General features: G+C 38.0%; 1 protein-coding gene across 1 annotated transcript in view; it reads left to right on the plus strand.

The window, feature by feature from the left end:
• Positions 1 to 21,151, plus strand: part of clstn2a (calsyntenin 2a) — a 158,353-nt gene that overhangs the window by 59,444 nt on the left and 77,758 nt on the right. The window contains exon 2 of the mRNA XM_086072840.1: positions 10,127 to 10,249. Within this exon, the coding sequence (XP_085928966.1) occupies positions 10,127 to 10,249 (123 nt within the window). The remainder of the gene's footprint in view (positions 1 to 10,126; positions 10,250 to 21,151) is intronic.

Genomic DNA, 21,151 nt, shown 5'->3' on the forward strand with positions numbered 1-21,151 from the left:
GGGTTTGAATCCAGGTAATCTGTGGTGGAAGGTAATTGCTCTGAGCTGTTTGAAATCATGGCTAATGGTATATTTATTTTGAAAAGTGTCATCTGTTGTTGAAAGCTAGCATGCATTTAATAATTTCAGTGAAATTATAATGCATTTCTTGATATGGTAGTCAGTTGGTATACATGTACTGTGTATCACTAAGCATAATGGCCATGGATATATTTGCAATGTACAGGCGAAGGTGGGATTTGAACCCGCAACCTAGTGGGATTCGAACCAGCGACCTAGTGGGATTTGAACCCGCGACCTAGTGGGATTTGAACCCGCGACCTAGTGGGATTCGAACCCGCGACCTAGTGGGATTCGAACCCGCGACTTACTGGATAATGCACTTTACCAATTGCGCCACTGAGCAATATCAGACATGTGGTATTGATCAGTTGTATGCATGAAAGTGGAAGTTCAAAGTCAGTCCCATTGAAAATGAATGGGGAAAAGTTGATATTTAACGTTAAATTGTGCGAATACTGTAAGTAATGTGAAATCAGACGATCTATACCCCGGGAGGCGTGAATTTTTTAAGCAAGTTCGAACAATGAAAATCAGAAGTATCATGTAGGAGTTGTTACCCGGCAAAAAAGTGTGGAGAATAAAAATCAATAATTACGTAAATGTAAGAAGTTTACTTACTTTTGTGAGACGCTGTAACCGTCCGTCTTGGTGAGACTCCCGCCGTCCAATCAGCACGCGGATGGGGAGATAGTGACGGGTCACTAGAGTGGAACACTTTCTAATTCCACGCGGTCACTCACACAGCATCCATGCCTGCTCCTCTCACTGCCTGCTGCTCTCGCTTAATGGAGATCACCTCCTCTGCCATCTTCATTTCTGTCCCATTCTCTGAGCTCGCTTTGTTGTAATTTCCCTTCACTGCACTTTCACTTCACTTCTTCGCTGTCCTCCTTTTATGTGGCTGTTCCGCAGAGATGGCTCGTCCATTATACTGTGGGTAATGCAGGCAAATGCTAAGGGCGATGTGGCCTCCTGGGAGACCACAAAGTCAGGATAGATTTTGCTTCATTCAACTGTACTTCACTTATATTAGAACTGGTTACTACTATCAACTCTTAAAAAGAAAATGTCAATGTAAATGTATATGGAATGCAAAGCCAAATTTGTATAAATACAAGTGATAATGCAAAATAACCCAGTCATTTAGCACACTGTACTGTTAAATTGACATGCTACTTAGCGGTTAGCCTCAACACATAACCGATTTTATATTTCTGTAACTAGGTGGCATGGAGATGTCATAGCTGTTATAAATCATTTGTAGAGATTAAGCCAACTCGGTTGATGTACATATGTCTAATCCACACTTTTATTTGTTGTGTATACATCTAGCTAGCTAACATCTTCCTGCTTGTAAAAGTCAATCCCAATGCTAATCCTTTTCATCCTTCTAATTTATGAATTATGTTTGGTTTGTGTATGTATGCAATTTAATTGTATTTTTTTTTTTTTTTCATAAATTGTTAGCGGTAATGATTTGGATTGTAAGGAGGGGTAGGACTAGATAAGCTTTGGCTTCTCGAACCGAACACTTTGTATGACCTTTTTTGTTTATATATATATATATATATATATATATATATATAAATAAAATCAAATATTGTAAATTTTGTAACGCTAGTTCTTTCTGTGACAGTAACTAAAGCGTCTTAATTACTGTAAGCTTTACACCAATGTCAATTAGACATTAATAATACTCCCAATATTAGCATTCCCACATGCCGTTTAAACTACAGTTTAGTACGTCTTTGCAGCTATCAATGAACATTTCACTGTAATGACAATGTTTGTATCAAATAGGCATATAAAAAATATATATACATTGTTTGTTGTCCATAGGATATATAGTTTTTATTTTTGATATTTTAAATTATAATAATTACATTATTTTACATTTATTTTATATTTTATATTGGCTGATTATACACATGTCCTGCTTAGAATTGAAGAAGGATTTATGACACAACAGTTCTACACAGAGGATAAAGAATATAACTGTTGTGTATTCTGCTTTCATGTTGCTGCTGCACAGTTTGAATCCGTTGCTCAAAGTGTTCAAGCAGATGCCAGTTAGCGTTAGCTTTAAGCTAGTAGGGGCTTTTTCATCCAGTTTGGTTGGTCCCTTTTATTTTATTTATTTTTTGTACTCGCGACTGCCACCTCTGGTCTAAAGCTAGCCTCTTCTTTTTTTTTTTTTTAAATTTTAGTTTCCATCTCAATTGTGTCATACGCTAGCTAACACGTCTGCGGGGACGAGCATGACGCCACCCTCCCCACCCCAAAGAAATGTGGAGTGTTTGGGGCAAACTGGAGGAAAGATACAAACTGATAGTCACAGTCGCAGTTAAAAAGTCAGGGCTCGCATTTTAAACTTGAAATATACAAGGTGCCGTTCGGTTTTTTTTATGTTTAGTTTAAACTTGAAGTCTTTGTCTTTTATGAATCGTTCACTACTTGCCGCTGCTTATTGTAAAAAAAAAACGGTCAAACGACAGTCGTGTCTCGAAAAACTTGAATTGAGTCTCTTGGATTCCAGGGGACACACAAAGCACAACAGCACATGCAATAGAAGCGTTTTCTCCCAGATACACAATAATGAGCAAAAGAAGAATATGCTGATGCTGCAAAAATATGTCATTACGCCCATGTAAGTTTGATTTTGCAATTCTCTCTTTTGGATGTTGTTTTCCGCCTCCATTGTTGTTGACTTTTTCTGTAGCTGCGCAACCCCCCTCAGCCTTTTGTCTTCTAACAATTCTGCTGACTGGGCACATTCACCTAAACTAGTTTCCTCATCCAGATACATCCTAACTATCAGAATGCCTCTTATACTATACTCTGGAAAAAGAATTGTCTTTCTATCTGGGTGGCTTCTTGACTTGTGATTGGCCGAGATGAGCGTTTTCATTTCAAAACACTAAATAATAAAGTGGGGGAGGGGCATCCTACAAATCTAAACCGGTAAGGCCTGGGAAAGTCTTTAGAGAGAATGTGGGAAGAATTAATGTCCTGAAAATGAGCCAGTGGCAGTCTCTAACCAAGGACTACATGCAGCAGTCAATAAGCCTAATTACACTCTTCATCCTAGCAGCATCTTACTCTTCAGCGTCGACACACTGAAAAGCTCTGCTGATGCTCTTGGTGCTAATGTAATGATGCACTCCACTGTCCGCTCCGCATGCTTAATATACAGAGGTGGTTGATTACCTTATTTATTCATTATTATTATTATTATTATTATTATATAGGTACAGAGAACTAATTTATCACGGGGAATATGTACTAACCTTGTTGGAGGTACTGAACCCCACCAGTTTCTTATGCGCATTCATAGAACCCTTCTTTATTTATATATATATATTAGGGGTGTCAAAATGAGTACGTTAATTTTGATTTGATTTTAAAGTTCCTTTTAATGCCACTATTTTATTTAACGCGCAATTAATGACCACCCCTTATTTGGAAAGCCTGTACTGGGTGAATTCCCGTCGCAACGCAGCAGACACGCCCATGTCATCATTTAGCAGTAATGAAGTTAATATTTTACAATTTTAAAAATGTGCAGAATTTCACAAGTTACTTCATGTTAAAGATTAGATTGCTCTTAATATGAAAAGAAAAATGCACTGAGCTGTCACCAACGTCTTACAAATGCAATTATGCCGTCTAGTGGCAAAGAAATTACCTCAACACAAATCAATATCACACTCGTTTTTTTACAGTACTGTACATCTTTTTAATTTTAACTACATTTTATGAATTATGAAATGACTGTATCAATGACTAAAAGATGCATCCATATTTCAATTAGTTTAAATTCCCCCCCCCACTTTTATGTTAACAAGAGTATGAAAACTTTTTATTGTAGATTTAGCACAGATGTAAAATTTGCGATTAATTGTGATTTAGCTATTGAAGTCATGTGATTAATTACGATAAAAAAATGTAATCGCCTGACACCCCTAATACATATATAAATGTGTATTTTAAAATGTTTGTTGTGCGAGTCCCCGCTCCTGATCGGTGGACTGTTTCCACGCTCGTTCCTGGTTGGTTTACAAACAGCAACGGAAATCCACCGTAAAATTTCATTTTAACAAATGTGTGCTAGCTTAATGCTACATGTAATGTGATATGCCATAGCATAAAACTTTCCAAGGAACTGCGACGGAAGACGCAGCTCTTTGCTATGTCAAAACGACAACTATTACTGGAGATTAGTTGGGGACCTTGTCTGCCTCTTATTCTGTCCTGATTTAAAAAAAAAAAAAGTCACAAAACTAAATTTACTTTATGCCAGCCAATATCCTTGGGCAAAAGACTGAATTCAAATATTTTGACGTAATTTGCTAGCAAAGGTTAGGTAACTTATTTCAAAAAGATACTAGAATAGTCATTCACAATTACATCCAAAGTGTTATATTGTAAAGATGCGCTCATGGCTGATAATGTGAACTCCGGTCAAGTTGCCTTGTCACACCGTGTTGAAATTAATTGCACACCACTTGAGAAATAAGATTGAATGTGACACTTATAACCTCTCCGTGTATTTGTATAAGCCTCATCGTCTGTGGCCTTCATTTCTAGAAAATAATCACGTTGAGAACAATGTTGAAGCAAAATGAGTCCGAGTAGACCAATAGCAATTAAGAGACTGTAAATGTCCAACACATTCTGTGCTGGGATGCTGGTTAATATACATACTTTTGACCACACAAGCCTCAAAGTTGAACTGTATAAATGTGTTTAGCTAAAAACAATAATACAAATAATAATAATAATAATAAATCCCTTAAACCCTCTTCACTTTATTAATGGTGAATGAGGACGATGAATGGAAATATTTTGTCAAGCAAAATCTCATGTTTTTTTTCACATTTCGAGAGATGTTTGGATCTTTTGCATGATATCTGCAACTATGATGGTGGCTTCCCTTTTTATTTTATTTTATGCTCCAGCTATCCTCCTCCTCCCTGCTTTTAATTGGCCCACACCTGCCTGCTGACTCAAGCAAAACTTGCCTCTGCTCTTTGGATTTCATACCCTCATTTTGCTGATCTGGTTTATATGAGCTGCTTGCATCCCGGTGGCACACAGGGCCACCGTCGCACAATAGGGTGGCAAACGGCCAAAGATGATCTGTATTTTTCACGGCCGGTTGTATATTTATGTTTTGTGTTGCTGCGATTGGTGAGGTCATGGATGCTTTTGTGTCCAGCTGCGATAATAAGTGCTCATTTTAATACCAGTGCACTGCGAGGTCATCGTATTTTTGTGCATTCTTTATGTGCTTCAATGCTGTGTTATGGCGGTTCTGTAAAGGTGGGAGATTGGGTTTTTTTCTTCTTCTTTTCTTTCTTCCAAGGACCCTTCATAATAATAAAGCTCAATATGTAACTATGGCATGTAGAGGACGCCGGGGCTTGTTGTTACATGGGTAAGTTGTCACATTGCAATTATCTTCTCCAGAAGACGCAACTAAAAAGTGGAACTCTAATTTTCTTGACCTACTTGAGTCCAGTCCATATGTTGTATGATTGTATCATATTTTGTGTTAAAGTTAGTTTCATGATTATGTTTAACACATTTTTCAAGTTCAATGCTAAACAATGTTTACTTCAAGTAAAAAACAATTAAATAAAAAATAATAACAATAAAATAAATTTTAAAAAACAGTTATTGTTTTCCTTTTTTATTGGTTGCAAAATCCATTGTGACATCCTACCCATTCTAGTGTGACAACCTACCCAATGATAGGGCAATGTGTCGCTTATTCACACTCTATTTGATTGCTTATAACTGCACTGGCACAAAATATGAAAATGACATGAATACAAAATATATACCAGAGACCTTAGTCTTTCATCCGGTACACATTTTGTTTATATATGATGTATTGATACAGAGAAATATATAAACGTTTAAAAAGTGTGACATCAAGCCTTGGTCTCCCCTACCTCTAAACGTTATGGGAAATATTTATTGTGTTAACAGGTCAATAATATTAATGATTTTTAATATATAGAAACACAATCAAATTAAAATCTATTAAAATTAATATTTATCCAAAGCTCGCTGATGTGCACTGCTTCCGCTAACAGAAAGTAGCTAGTTTACAAAACCAGTCAGTGCTGCCAATTTAGCAATTTAGTCGCTATATTTAGTCTCCAACCCGTCCCCCAGAATCAAAACATCATCTTCCGTGAACACTCGAGCGCATGTGTGCTTTGTCTCTCTGTCACTCCATTACTGTGTCCTCCATTACCTCTATTTCATTACAACAAATCACATTATAGAACCCAATCAAGGGCTAGATTTGAAATACATTTGACATACCGTGGATGGGGTGTCTCAGAAATGAAATCACAGATTAACGGACTAAACGTATTCTAGTGTGCCTCTGGTATGACACTGACAGATACTTGAGTACCAGGAATGACAGTAATGCCGTTTACTGGACAAGACAGGCCCGCGTCTTGTTTATGGATTCCAGTTACTTGTTTTACTTTAATATATTTTCCACAGGCCTGGTGGAGAAACTCTTAGACTGTCCCAGTAAGTGAATTAGACTTTCATAATGGACACGGTGACGCTGTAATGACTGCAGATATTCTGTTAGGTAATGATGTGGCTGCGTTGTTTGCTGTCAGCCACTTTTACAAACTCAATAGCAAGAACGTCAGGGACAAACACCTTGCATGCATCAAAGATGGCTTTGCAAGTCTTATGGTTATGAAAGACTTTTTCACGTGGCCTTTTCAATTGTCTGCTTTATGGATCTTAATAGAGAATAGACTATCATGCGGTATTTGAGTTTGTTTTTAGTGAGGCAAGTTTCGATGAATGGAAAACGGAATGCAGGAATCGCTAAACACTTCTTTCAGGCCTTCCACGAGTACTCAAAATTCTTGCTGTTTCCAAGTTTTACGTTTCTTATTAATCTCAATAGTGTGCTTGACTATTTGTCTCTTTGCATACCTCTCGCAATATTTTTTTCTTTTTTTGTGAATGATACAAAGTGACAGTGTGTAAACTTTAGCACCATCTATTGGTGAATTAATAATTCATTCATTTAAAAAAAAAACTGTTTATGGCAATAGTATGCACACAACAAAAAAAGTATCACATAAACGTATATATTTTTTTAATATAACCGTAGGACTTCCGTCGCTTGTCACCTTCTGCTTTGCTCTAGTAAAAACAAACTAGCTAGTAAAAACAAACTAATAAAAGTTTGCTTTTATTAGCATCTCCAGCTAGCCGCTCTGGCTAAATCCTGCTCGCTCAGTATTTCGTCATCGCTCACCGGCTTCACACCAGCTGCCAAGTCGCCGTCGCTCAGCCTTTCAATAACCTATCTGATGTAAAACAACCACTGATCTGTTTACATTACTGGATGGCCGATAGGCCAAGACTTTGAAGCCGCGAGGCCGCCATATTACTACTCCCAAGACAGTACTTTTGTAGGAACAGGATGATTTATGATGTCTTAAATTTGTTAAACAAGAGGACTTCAGACATTTTACAACTTGCCTTAAATACGTCTATAAATTATATGCTTAATGATGAAACTTGTATGTTATGTAAAAATTATAACTGTAATTCAACAAAAGATGCCTCTGCCAAATCTAATTTTGGGGTCTAAGAAACTGAGCGATAAAAGCAGCACGTGCCTAACCTGGCAAGCCACACCCATTTTCTTCAAAAAGAAAGAGGGTCTGGACAGGCGTCCATAGACAGCGATTCGGCACCAGCCAAAAACAGGCCGGGCCAAACCCGCGAGTGAGTCTGGATTTCCAGGCTAGCGCAAAGCCGCGAGTGAGTCTGGATTTCCAGGCTAGCTCATACCGTCCACCTGTTAAAACATAGTGACCACCCAGCCGACCTCCTCCCCCGGCCCTATACTAAGAGCCTACGAGCTGTATTATGTCTAATCTGTACGTATACTGTACGTATAGTTTATACAGTAGTTTGCTCACGAGATGGGAGGAGTAAGATGGCCGCCCTGTGGCTTCAACCACTTGTACGGGCGTGTATGGGCTATCCAGTAATATAGACAGATCAGTGAAAACAACGCACCAAAGGACCATGTAGCTGTCTGTCTAACAATGTGCCTGATGTCAAATAAACAAACTGAGCACGAAACTAATGCTTGCATAAACGTAGCAGAAATGAGGAATTTACAACAGGAATAAAACATCATCACGTCCATCATTTTTTCAAAGTTTCTCGCCGTTCGTTAATCATCTACAAAACAGGCGCCCGTCATTGACGGTTTGAAGGACCTTCCGTCAATATTGATGGAATGCCCAACTCTTGTGTATATCGACTATACTTAATGTATATTATAAAAAAAAATAAAAATCTGCAACCCGCAAAAAGTGAACCACACTTTAGTATACCATTTGTATGTTAGGTTGTTAATGTGCTGTCATAATTCTGAAAAGTTGCAATTGTATCCTGATAAATGTATCTATGCATCTTGGACTGTACCATTCTGCTGTCATGTTGACACCAAAGCTCCATGCAGGCGCTGATACTACACTTGAGATTGGCGTGCATGTAGACCACTATGTGCTTATTGGATAGGGCAGATGGAAAGTGAGAGGGAGTTTAATCCACACTGTCAGTAATTATTTGTGATGTGATCTGTGGTAATCTCCAGATTATCTGGTGTACTTAATCTTATTGTGGCATGGGTCTTGCTTTCTTCTCTACACCCGAAGTGATAACTCGGATTATACGGATTGGATGAGAATATTCATTGAGTTTGAGTCTCATGTGTGAGCCGCAAGGTTTTCACCTGCAAGAAAACACGCCGTGAAGGTTTTATTAACTCATTCACTGCCATTGACGGGTAAAGACGTCAAAAATTCATTTGAACTATTAGAATTAGTTTAAAAAATGTTCTACTTTTCTTAGCAAGAGTATGAAAACCTATTAATTATTATTATTATTAAACCAATTTATTACGATAAAAAAATAGTGTCAAATTTTTAATAATCTCAGGCAATTTTTTTTTATTATTGTTATTAATTGCATGACTTCATAGCTAACTCACGATTAATCTCACATTTTATATCTGTATTTCAAAAAAAAAAATATATAGGTTTCTATACTCTTGTTAACAAAAGTGGATTTTTTTTTTTAAGAAATAGTTCAAATGAATTTTTGACGTCTATAGCCGTCAATGGCAGTGAATGAGTTAACATAATGGACAGTGTACTTGTCTGCTCTGTGCTGTATTTCCTTAAATAATGTCCGGGGGGCGTTTATTTACTGAACTACGTGATGTCGATTTTGCAAAGGGGTGTTTATAAGTAGGCGACAGACAAGTCTTAATTACTTGCAAGATGCATATTTGAGTGGAGGTCACATTTAAAGGAATGCTCAGAGTTACGTGTATGACCTTGCTAAAATCTTACACTCTGCTTATATTATGATCACCATATTCCTACGTGGTAGCAATTATACGATTCCGTCAAATATTTGCACAAATCTTCATATCATGTGCCTCAATATCCAAAAGGAAAATGCTTTTTTTTTGTGATTCTTCATATTTTACTTTATTTTATTTTATTTTTTACTTCCTGTTTAGTAGACAAGGACAAATTCTAATGCTATTACTGTTTTGACAACTGTAAGCCTAATATTAGAGGGGATATTGCATTATTTGGGTAGAAAAGTAGGACAGTGTTTTTGCCCCCCCCCCCTCACTTTAAGTCAATAGAAATTGGTTCTAATATTGACTTGTTTTGTATTAGTTTCTTTCCTCTCTCACTGAGATCAGTCACCAAGAAGGAACAGTCGCAAAATGGTCGACCCCCCACCCCCCCCCCCCCCCCCCCTTTCCATTCCTTCCTCCTTTTCTTCATTCCAACATTTTCTGAATTGATTCAGGACGTCCAGATGACACGATGTGCAGTGGAAAGAAACATGTGAATTACGAAAACAATCCTTGCAACCCTTGCTTTAAATTGAAATGTGCATTCAAGTAAAACGTTAAACAGGAACAGAAAAGATTAATATCGTCCTGTCTCTTTTTATTCCCCCCTTTCCACAGTCAACAAGCACAAACCGTGGATAGAAGCTTCATACCATGGCGTGATCACAGAAAACATGGGCACTGTGCTACTGGACCCGCCGCTTGTTGCTCTTGACAAGGATGCGCCGATCCCCTATGCAGGTAGCTACACACACACGCAAATACCAAAAAGTGCCAAACTGATCATTTCTGACTACACTGGAACCTCTAAGTTTGAACATATGGACTCATATTTTTGAGGTGCTGGGATCCAATTTGGTCTAGAAATGCATATGGACATTATGATCTGGAGCAGGGATGGGCAATTTAAATCATCTGGGGCGGTCATAGAACCATGCACTTCCTGACTAGCGGCATGACAAAAATGCCATTTTAAATATGGACAAAATACGTGCCGGCTTGCCAATAGTGAAAATCCGTGTATGATTGACACCCATTGCAATGCATTGGTAAATTAGCCAAAAATAAAGAAAAACATTTTTGTTCAAATTTTTTTTGTAGGGTTCAAAAATTTGTCAAAAAATGCTGATAAACCTCTAAAATGTGTTTTCCATGAAAAATGGGGTTGGCTTCCCCTAAAAAAATACTCAACACACACAAAAAATAGTAAAATATTGAAAAAATAAATCTAGGTGAACCATGAGTGTGAGTTTTCTACTGTAAGACTTTTTTTTTTTCTTTGCAAAAAAATTAAAAATTTAATCTCAAATTGAGGGAGGTTATTATACAGGAGGCTTACTAAGAAATTAGACATTTTTACATTATTTAGTTTACCAGTATTTAGACATTACCTAGAGTTGGAAGAAAAATGTAATCATTTATATAGCGCATTTCCAACACAAGGTAACTCAATTTGCTTCACATACTGTAACTTAAAAGTACAACATTTAAGTTATAAGTTATAAAGTAAGTTATACACAGAGTTAAAGAGATTTAAAAGCAAAGTAAAGAAATAAAATATAGCTTACCAGAGGTGTGGAATTGAGTCATGTGACTTGGACTCCAGTCATGACGACTTGACAAAATGTTAAAACAAACTTTAACAACAATGACTTGTGACTTCACTCTGACTTGAGCCCTTTGACTTGAAAAGACTTGATTCTTCCACTAATGTATGTAAACGATTAAGTTCCGTCTTGGTATGTGTGTGTGCGTACGTATGCGAGCTGTGCTGGCACAGCACCGTCATTCAAACATGTCAGGGAATCTGCAAACGCACACCGCCTACGCTAAGTCAAACTTCAAAATAAAACTGACCAAATAATACATTGACACCAATGCAACAGACTTGGCGGATTTTACTTTGTAGTCTGCCTGCATGGTGGCGTGAATGTCAATTTGACTTCCCTTTGACATTTTGGCTTGCATTTTGGAAGTTTTTATTGAAATAAAAAAAATTCTACCACCATTATCATAATGCCACCCCGATAGTATATTAAATAGCTAATTTAGGACGCGGAGTTAATTACGCCATCATTGTATGATACTGTTCAAGTCTCCGGCGTTTGTGGCTAGCTGTTAGCGTTAGCATCAGGTGTCTGTTTGGCAACAGTAGTTTGACAGCTGTTGCTTGGCTCACTTACTTTTCTTATTGTTTTCAATATTGTGGACCGATGCTACTTTGTAATCCACTCTCCCTGTTTAAATGAAGGGAATGTGTCTTAAATTGCACTTAGATATATTTTTCATTATTTAAAAAAAAAATAGAACTTTGCCTTCATTTCTAATTATTTTATAAAACACTTGCTTTATTAAAAAAAAGAGAAAAATCAAAATGTCCAATTTGGCCATTAGGATTTTAGGAACACAACTTCAAGTGCTCCTAAATTCTAACGGCCATATTAGACATTTTGAATTAATTTATATGTTTAAAATTTTTATGGGCAAAAGCATTTTATAAAATAAATGAAGACAAAGTTCTATTTATCTGATTTTGTTTTATTGTTTTGCTGATCCGAAAAACAGTCCGATCCATGACTTTTGTCATCCGTTGCACCACTAGTTGTTTAGGTACAAAAACTATGAGGTGGTCAACAACAACAAAAATAATTGCAGTATGTCCAAGATTAGATCACTGACGGAGATGCAACAACTTCACACTTCTGAAGTTGCACAAAGAATGGTAAGTAAGCTAATGGTAACACATTGTAAACACGTTACACCACTCTGGGTTCACTTCCTGAGTCCCTGGCTACTACTTAGATAGTCACCCGAAATAATATTAATAATAATAAACTCAAAGTGTAGGACCTATGAATGGCTTGAGACTTGTCAGTCTTGACTTTGGACTTGACTCAGGACTTAAGGGCAAAGACTTGAGACAAACAGTGACTTACTCGCACCTCTGTAGCTTACTAAAATGTATTCAAGAGCGTACAGTGCAAGGATTTTTTTTTTTTTCGAAAACATGATTTTGAAAAATGCTTTGAAAGACCTTAATCATGGAAAAGAGCCTTAGTTTTAACCTGGACTTAAAAGCACTTGTACTTTTTTTCCCCCGTATCTTTTAAATCTTTATTCCAGCAATTTGGGGAAGCGTAATATTCTCAAGCACATGGAAAAACCTGCTTTTCAGGGGTGATTTTGGTGGCAATATACACGAGTGTGTGTTATTTAAGAAATCCTCCGGTAATTGGCGGCCATGTGCGGCCCACGGGCCCCTATTTGCCCATCCTTGATCCAAAGTCTATAAAAAAAACTTCTGCCCAAAGGCTTCAACTTCTGATACCAACACGTTGTGTCAACGAGGAGTAAAATCCACGTGCGTACAAACGCGTCTGTTCCATTCCATCCAGGTATTTCCGCCTGGCAGCGTAACAGGCCTCAAACACGCCACAGAATGATTTAACATGTAATGATGACACTCGAACATCATTACAAAGCTCATCTGCAGACGAGGCTTTCAGATGTTGATTGTGTTGTCTTATAAGAGGCAGCCATGCGATGATTGCAGAGCTGACAGTGACGAGAACGGGACGGAGAGCGCCGTTATAATTAGATAAATTATTCCCAGACTCCAAGGCAAACAAAGAGCCTTTCTGGCGGTGAGCACTTAACTGCTCATTATAGCCAAATGGTTTCTATTAATCCCGACGCTGACAACCATGCAAAATGGATATTGAACTTTATATTTCTCTCATGTTTTTCTTGTAATGCCACAGACGTATATTTTAGAATGCTCTGCCTGAGCTGCTCTGTAAACACGGTTGACCTTGATGAGTGTGAAGACGCTTATAAAATTCTCCTTACGGGCTTCACTGCGCCAATAAAGTAAAACCTTCGGCACATACAGTAACATTAGCCAAGACGGCTTAACTTACTGACTGAATCCTAAATGAGGAGCCGGTGGGGTTTCGAAGGTGACGAAAGCAAGCAAACAGACAAAAGCAAACTAGTTTTGATATCCACCCCCCCCCCCCCCCCACCCACACACACACACACCCCCACACCGCCTCCATGATTAACACTTTGTTTGCTGAATGGCAAAAGGTCAAATCTGGCGAGCTATTGCCCTGAGAGGAGCTGCAGTGTTGTGCCATTGCTGCCGGCTGGCTATATTTCTTCCTCTTAAGTGTGTGGTGAGTGAAACGCTCACAATAGCTACCAAGGAGACTCAAGAAAAATGCCGGGGCTCCTTCCCAATTTATCTCCTTTTAAACAATTGTCTATAGCGAAGCAAACAGGTTGGGCTGTTGTCCCCATGGATTCACTGTCTCGGTATGCTTTTAACTCTTTGTGCTTCTTCTCCTTGTTCCTCTCCAACCGAATCAGTAGTTCAACGCGAACCTTTGTGCGGATGTTTATGGCAAGCCGTTTGAGCACTTGAGTCGATATTAGCTCGAGGTTGATGTACTCGTACGCCGAAATCCCCACCAGCAGGACAATTCAGTGCACTCGAAGAATGACTGTCGCTAGGTAGCTGTGAATTTTGAGTCATTTTTACCCAAGGTTGGGTTAATTATTTTACGGATGCACGATATTTATCCATCCATCCATCCATTTTCTGTACCACTTGTCCTCACAAGGGTCGCGGGGGTTGCTGGAGCCTATCCCAGCTGGCTTCGGGCAGTAGGCGGGGTACACCCTGTACTGGTTGCCAGCCAATCGCAGGGCACACAGAGACGAACAACCATACTCACAATCACACTTATGGACAATTTGGAGTGTCCAATTCACCTGCCATGCATGTTTTTGGAATGTGGGAGGAAACCGGAGTACCCGGAGAAAACCCACGCAGGCACGGGGAGAACATGCAAACTCCACCCAGGAAGGCCGAAGCCCGGACTTGATCTCACAACCTTTGCACTGGGAGGCGGACGTGCTAACCAGTCAGCCACCGTGCCGCCCACGATATTTATCGAATTGATCAAATATCTGCCGATTTGGGAAAATATGTCATTTTTGATCGGCCCGATACATTTCATCCGATAAAAAGGTCTGATAGATTTATTAAAGTCTGTAAAATGTCTGCAGCCCACAATAGACGACCACGTCGCGCTGTTTACGTCATCTATCGCGCCTCTCGCTCTTGCAGATTGGGTCGGTGGGCCGCCAGCCTCGCTTGGCAACAACCCAAGCTTGGCCCACACTCGTAGCAAGCTACCAAGTAGCTATCAACATGTCCTAACCAGTGTGGTCGTTTTTCTCCATGGCAGAAGATCAAAACGTATTCAGCAAGGATTCCCAGAGGGGGAAATAAGGCTTCTTCTGCTCACCTGAAAATCCGTCATCGCGGCAAATGCCTTTTTGAACGAACATGAAGCAGCAGCTAATGGCGCTAAGCTAACAACAACAACCTGTCTGTGTGACTGTCCCCATTCAGCGTGGGTTTGACAACTATAAAAACATTTCCAAACACGGTGAAAAAGATTTAACCCAGCCACACGCTGGGTTAAATCCTCAACCCATATTTGGGTAGAAATAACCCAGCATTGGCTTGGTCTATTTTGGAACCAGCACTGTGCTAGCTATAGTACAGGAAGTCCTCGAGTTACGGACGAGTTCCGTTCCTACGCTGGTGATGTAACTCAAATTTCAACTGAAGTCGGATTTCACCGTTTAACAGTAATTTAAAAAACCTAATTTACGTGACCTGGAAGAGCCAGAACCAATTTAAAGACATTTATTGCTGACGGACAGCAGAGCGGAGCTAATTCAAACTTAAACATGGAAATGCGACGCGCCTGATGGCGAGCCAACCTGCTCGATGGGCATCCGTTGCTGGGGGTAACAACAACACAACTTTAAAATAGTGTTATTGCTGTGGGAAATTAACGAAAAAGAAGGTGCTATGGACGAGACGCGGGCGCCGTAAAGTGGAAACGATGTAGGTCACGTACGACGTAACACGAGGACTTCCTGTATTTTATCCAGTTTTGACCCAGCTGTTTTAAGAGTGTAGTGAGGCAATAACTGCATGCTACTAATACGGTGTTTTAAAATTAAAAAAATACAGTGTTCCCTCACTTTTCGCAGGAGATATGTTCCACGTCCACCCACGATAGGTAAATTTCCGCAAAGTAGAGATCATTAAAAAAATATATCGATTATTTTTTTTCAATAAGTGCTAATACTGTTCGTCACCTTAATAAGCTCTTCTTGCGGAGGTGCGTAAATAAGTTGCCTCTTTGAAGTTAATTGCCTTTAGTTAACTTGTTTTTCTACTTCTGCTGTGAGTGCATAGATGTGGGGGCGGAATGTACAAGTAACTGGGCTCTGTTCTAAAAATAGCTCACCAGTGATGGGACACTGACTTGCTAAGAAGAATTAAAAGCAGAAAAAGGTCAACATTTAAACAATTTTTTTTATCATGGTACATGTTTCTTAATTTCCCAAATATTTTACGTTTTGTTTAAAAATGTAATAGATTGTGTTGAATGAAAGAAAGAGCTGTTTTTATTTACTCAAATATTACAAAAAAATTCCGGAAGAGTATTGCATTCAGTTGAAAAAAAATAATCCTGTTTTTCTGACTAATTTCTTTGGGGAGCTTTGTTTTGGGTTTTGTTGAGTATTTTTTATTTTATTTTCTCTTTTTCGGAGTATTAATATTAATATTTAAAAAATATTCCAAAACACAGGCTGGAAAAAAATATTCAGAAAAACAGGGAAAAAAAAATAATTAACTGGATTTTTTCCCCTCCAAAAAACGGGAAAAAAATATTCATAAAAACAGTTTTTTTCCAATATTTTTTAAACAGAATTTTTTTTACAAAAAAAACAGGGAAAAATATTCAATAAAACAGGAAAAAAAATACTCAAAAAAACAAAGCTCCCCCAACAATTAGTCAGAAAAACAAGACTTTTTCAAGTGAATGCAATACGCTTCTGTAAAAAATGACAAAAATAGCAGCATAAATAAATAATTTTATGGGGTACTCGCTATCGAAAATAGGGGCGTGGAAGATAATCTCTGAAAAACCCGTGAAATATCGAGATACAACCCCAATGTTGTGCGTTTTTTTCCCGTAAAAACAAATAAAGCTTAGTTTTAAAGCTTTTATTTGTGGATGAGCTATGGACCCAAAACAAAATCCGCGATAGAGTGAATCTGCGAAGTAGTGAGGGACCACTGTATACTGAAGCACTAGATAGATTGACTGAGAATTTTTTTTATGTCCCTAGTAGGGATGTAACACAAATGTGATTTTGATTTTAAAGATGAGAATGCATGGAGTTGTACAGAATTGAACCCATTCCACTTAAATATACCGGTATATCAAAATGCCAACAAGAAATTCATTGCATCGTACCCTATCAAACTGAGCCGTACCGTAACGAACTGAATCATAATCCCACCGATTCGAACTAAATTGAATCGTTACATTTTTAAATGAACCGTCATCACACCCCATGTATTGAGATATGTATCTAATCGTCTTTTTTTGGAACACATCCTAGTTCCTAGTAGTACTAGTGCACCAGTTTTGCCCCACTCATTCTGCTAGATGTTCTACTAGTATACTAAATTGCCTTCCTAGTAAGGAGTAAGACAAAGCTGGATATCAAGAATATCAAATAATGCTCAAACACCTTGCCATAGTTTCGCCTCACTAGTAACATGTCATTGTTTTAACTAGTAGTGTCTGACTGCTCAGGAAAAAGAGTGCAATAGTACATGGAGCTTAAGCCGATATGGAACGCTCGCTTGAGCATTCCAGAAGGTGGCATCAATCCTGGTTTGGTTTTACTGCAGAGGTGTGGCCTGTCCTTCTTCTCGCTCATTAATCGCGTTGAGGCAACTGACAACAACCGTTAGCCACTCGCCTTCTCTGCCACTCATGGGCCTTTTGTCACTGCAACCTTTCCTCCCAGCGTCTCTTGCTCCTTTCACCTTTCTCGCCCATTCTTTGTTCTCATTGCTTCTTTTCTTTTTTTTTTTTTTGACTCATGTCTTGTCCTTCCCTCCCCTGCGGCCTCACATTTCATTGAAGCTACCCACAGTGGGCTCACCTTAAGCATGATGTGCGGGGATGAATTATGACTGCATGCCACGATGCCCGACCCTCTATCCCTTTAGAGCAAAGGTGCGGGGATCGAGCGCTGCGCTCTGAGCAAGCCTTCTCAATCAAATTAGTATGAGGGATGGTTGCGCTGGACTCGAGGTTGCCATGAAGCAAATAGTCAGTTTCCTTTTTCCCATTCTTTATCTCGCGACCACAGTCAACAGGCATAGATTCTCCCCATTCATCATGGTACCAGAATAGCCTGCTGTTGCGCGCTACAGTATTTCCTCTGCAGAAAAGGGTAATGGAACACAAATAGCTGGAGAGAAAGAAGAGCAAGCTGGGAAGGAAAATGTAGAATAGACAGATAGATAACGAAATTGTGTGAGCAATCATCACAAAAAAAAAAAAAAAAAAAAACTACATGGGCGAGTATTCCCGTGCATGGAATGCAATTTTCTGGGCCAATTCCCGTTTGTCTTTTTTGCTATCATCAGGACAATTGCCCAGTGGTTGTGTATCATTGCGTATTTATGAAGTATGAAGTATGTGTTTTTTTTTTTTTTTTGCTTCTGTATAAAAGAAAATGTGTCTGCAGTGGATATAAAAAGTCTACACACCCCTGCCAAGTTTTTGTGATAAATCATTTCAGAACTTTTTCCACCATTTAATGTGTTCTAAAAACTCCAGGTCTGGGTATTGATTCTAATTTCCTCAATCAATTTGATTTCGATTCACAAGAGTTCAATTCAATTATATATATTTTTTCCCAATTAAATTCACTTCAATCTAATATTGAGTAATTATGGAACATTAATTCTTCTTAAATATCAAGGACATGATAAAAACTCCACAAACATTAAATTCCAACTATAATTTTGCGGCGGAAGTAACTGTAAATTATTTAGTTTATTAATGAAAGTAAAATGTTATAATCACTTAAGTGTTACACAAACATTGACATCAGCAAGGATGAGATTATTGTAATTCAATAATTGTAAATATAAATTCAACGTACAATAAATCAGGTATTTTCATAAATGTAAGAAAATACTTATAAATTCATTTGAACAGTAAATTTCAAGAAAACGATAAGATACAACAACAAAAATTCGGCCTCTAAAATTCAATTTTCCTATGAATAGTTGGGAAAAAGAGATTTTAAAACAATCCATTCATGGTTTTATGCATCAATATCAAGCTCAAAAAGGATAATTGATTATTGATTTTTTTATTTATGTTTTAACCCAGCCTTAATAAACTGTAAAACTCAACTGAAGCTGAAGTGGATTTTGAAGCGTGTCAAAAAAACGAAAATGCACATTTTGGCTATGTTGACCGGTTTTGCGAATAACAACCGCTGACAAGACCGGATACACATAGCACATTTTGAACGGATTATGTTTGTAGTCACAAAGAAATGGCGGACGATAAAGTAAGCTATGTTTGGGGGGACGACGAAACAGAAATATTTTTGGAATTAATTAAAGAAGCAAATATGAATGCAATTTTAGATGGAAAACCGCAAAGAAACGCTACGGTTTATCACTAATTACAAAAAGCAAACTCATACGACATCATCGCACGGCACAGTCGCTTCCTGTTCTTCTTCTTTTAAATTACTGGTGGATCACATCTCTCTGGTGTATAGCGCCACCTACCGAGGCGGAGTCCCCTCTCAATATCCGCAAAAGAAGAACAGATAGAAAGGGGCATGTCCGTTTTGCACATTTTCAGTCAATTCGCTTAAAAATTTCAAAACAATTGGATGGAAACCTGACTACTGATGACAGGTGTGTGCTAACTCAGTGTTTGAATGTGGTTATAAGTTATAAGATTGTATGTGTTATTTGTTTTTACTTCCCCTCTCAAAAATATTTTAAAAACCGATTGAGATGTATAGTTTGTATGCTTGACATTTTCCAATGAATCCAGCAAAATTCAAAGTTTAATTGAGCTGTTTTTTTGACTAGTAGTGTGTGTCAATCTGACCCTTTTTTGACAATCATCAGCTCAAAACATAATGTTGTTGTTGGCCTATCAAAATAAAGTAACAGCAAGGGTCTCGTCTTGTTGCGACTCCTCATTGTTCCCAGAACACAAGCCGTAAATGTGTTGGGTAATAAAACTATGTTTTATGGACACTTCTAGATACACATACATATGCAGAGTCACCACCTTTTGTATGAACTTTTAGGTCTTTTCCTTTTGGAAAAAGTCATAAGTTGGATTTTATGTTGTCAACGGCCACCAGTGTCTGATTGTGTACAAACTACAAAAATCTCTAGAAAACTGTAGTACTGCGTATTGATTGCATTTATAGACAACAACAAATAGAAGGACTTGCAATAGTCCCCGGAAAAAAAAAACAAGTAGACAGCCTGCGTGTATGCTGGAGTAATCGATGGGAAAACACTGTGCATGGCAGAGGTGAATTTCATATTGCTGAAAGAAGAGGGTATGTACTAGCGATAATGGGAGTCGGGTAGTAAAGGGCAGGAAGCCGGACTTTCTGTCTGCATAGCACATTTGTGATGTCTCCACCGTAATGCCGTCAATAATTGATTTGTTTCATTTGTTTCGAGTCTCGTGTATTATTAAATAACGTCTAAAACCCCTTGTGGTCAGTGAGCTTCTTACTTAACCCTCTTTTTACCTATAAATGCGCTATTGTTTTTCACTCTGACGGTCAATTTCATTCCAGCGATTGAAACCTCCTGAAAAATGATTACAATAGAAATTGTGGCCCAAGGTGCAAACGGCAACAAGAAAATGATTTAGAATTGGTCAGCGTGAACTACTATCAGTAGTTCTCACACCGCTTATGGGTAGGTTAAGACCCTTTTGCTTTTATGAAGATTTTATGTTGTGCTGTTATGCAGTTTGTCAAAAAATAGAACAAATGTGTGTAAAATGTTGCTGTTTTATTTTAATTTTAAAAATGTTTTGGGTTGAATTGATCATAAAGAGCACATGGGTACAATATGTGTAGGATATTGAAAATTGGTCAATATATCACTGTAAAGTGCCTTTAGTGTCCTTATCAGAATAACTAAATCAGATTGAAAATGAAAAATGAAAACTATTCAAGGGTGGCACAAAACTGCTGAACAGCAAATCAACATTAAGTGCAAGAACTCATTTTGTGCATTTCCCCCCCCAGAAAAATCAACTCCCTCAAAATGTTTATATCATTGATGTACCATGTGTTGCATATCATTCTAAATACGCACAAAAAAATAATTGGGGGGCTTATTGTGCAACTAAGCCATGTCTGCCATCTAAAGGTGAATGGTGACATTACAACTTAAATCTACATCGATGCATATTTAGTTCTGTACCTGCACATTTGCATGGCTTTTTTTATATTATAATTATTTCCCTTTAAAAAAAATATATTTTTTTTAAGTATTTTCCTTTTTTTCCCCATGATTTTTTTTTTAACTCATGTACTCCCCGTCAAGAAAAACATATCAATGAATGTTTCGCAACGTTTGTGAAGATTTTTTTTTTGTAGGTGTGTAAAAAAACAACTAAACTATATAGTATACAGTGTATACCAATGCAATGTGTGATATAAAAACCTTATATACATTGT

Source organism: Leptonotus elevatus, chromosome 1 (assembly GCF_054856555.1).
Source record: "Leptonotus elevatus isolate MCC_2025b chromosome 1, RoL_Lele_1.0, whole genome shotgun sequence".
Lineage (NCBI taxonomy): Eukaryota > Metazoa > Chordata > Actinopteri > Syngnathiformes > Syngnathidae > Leptonotus > Leptonotus elevatus.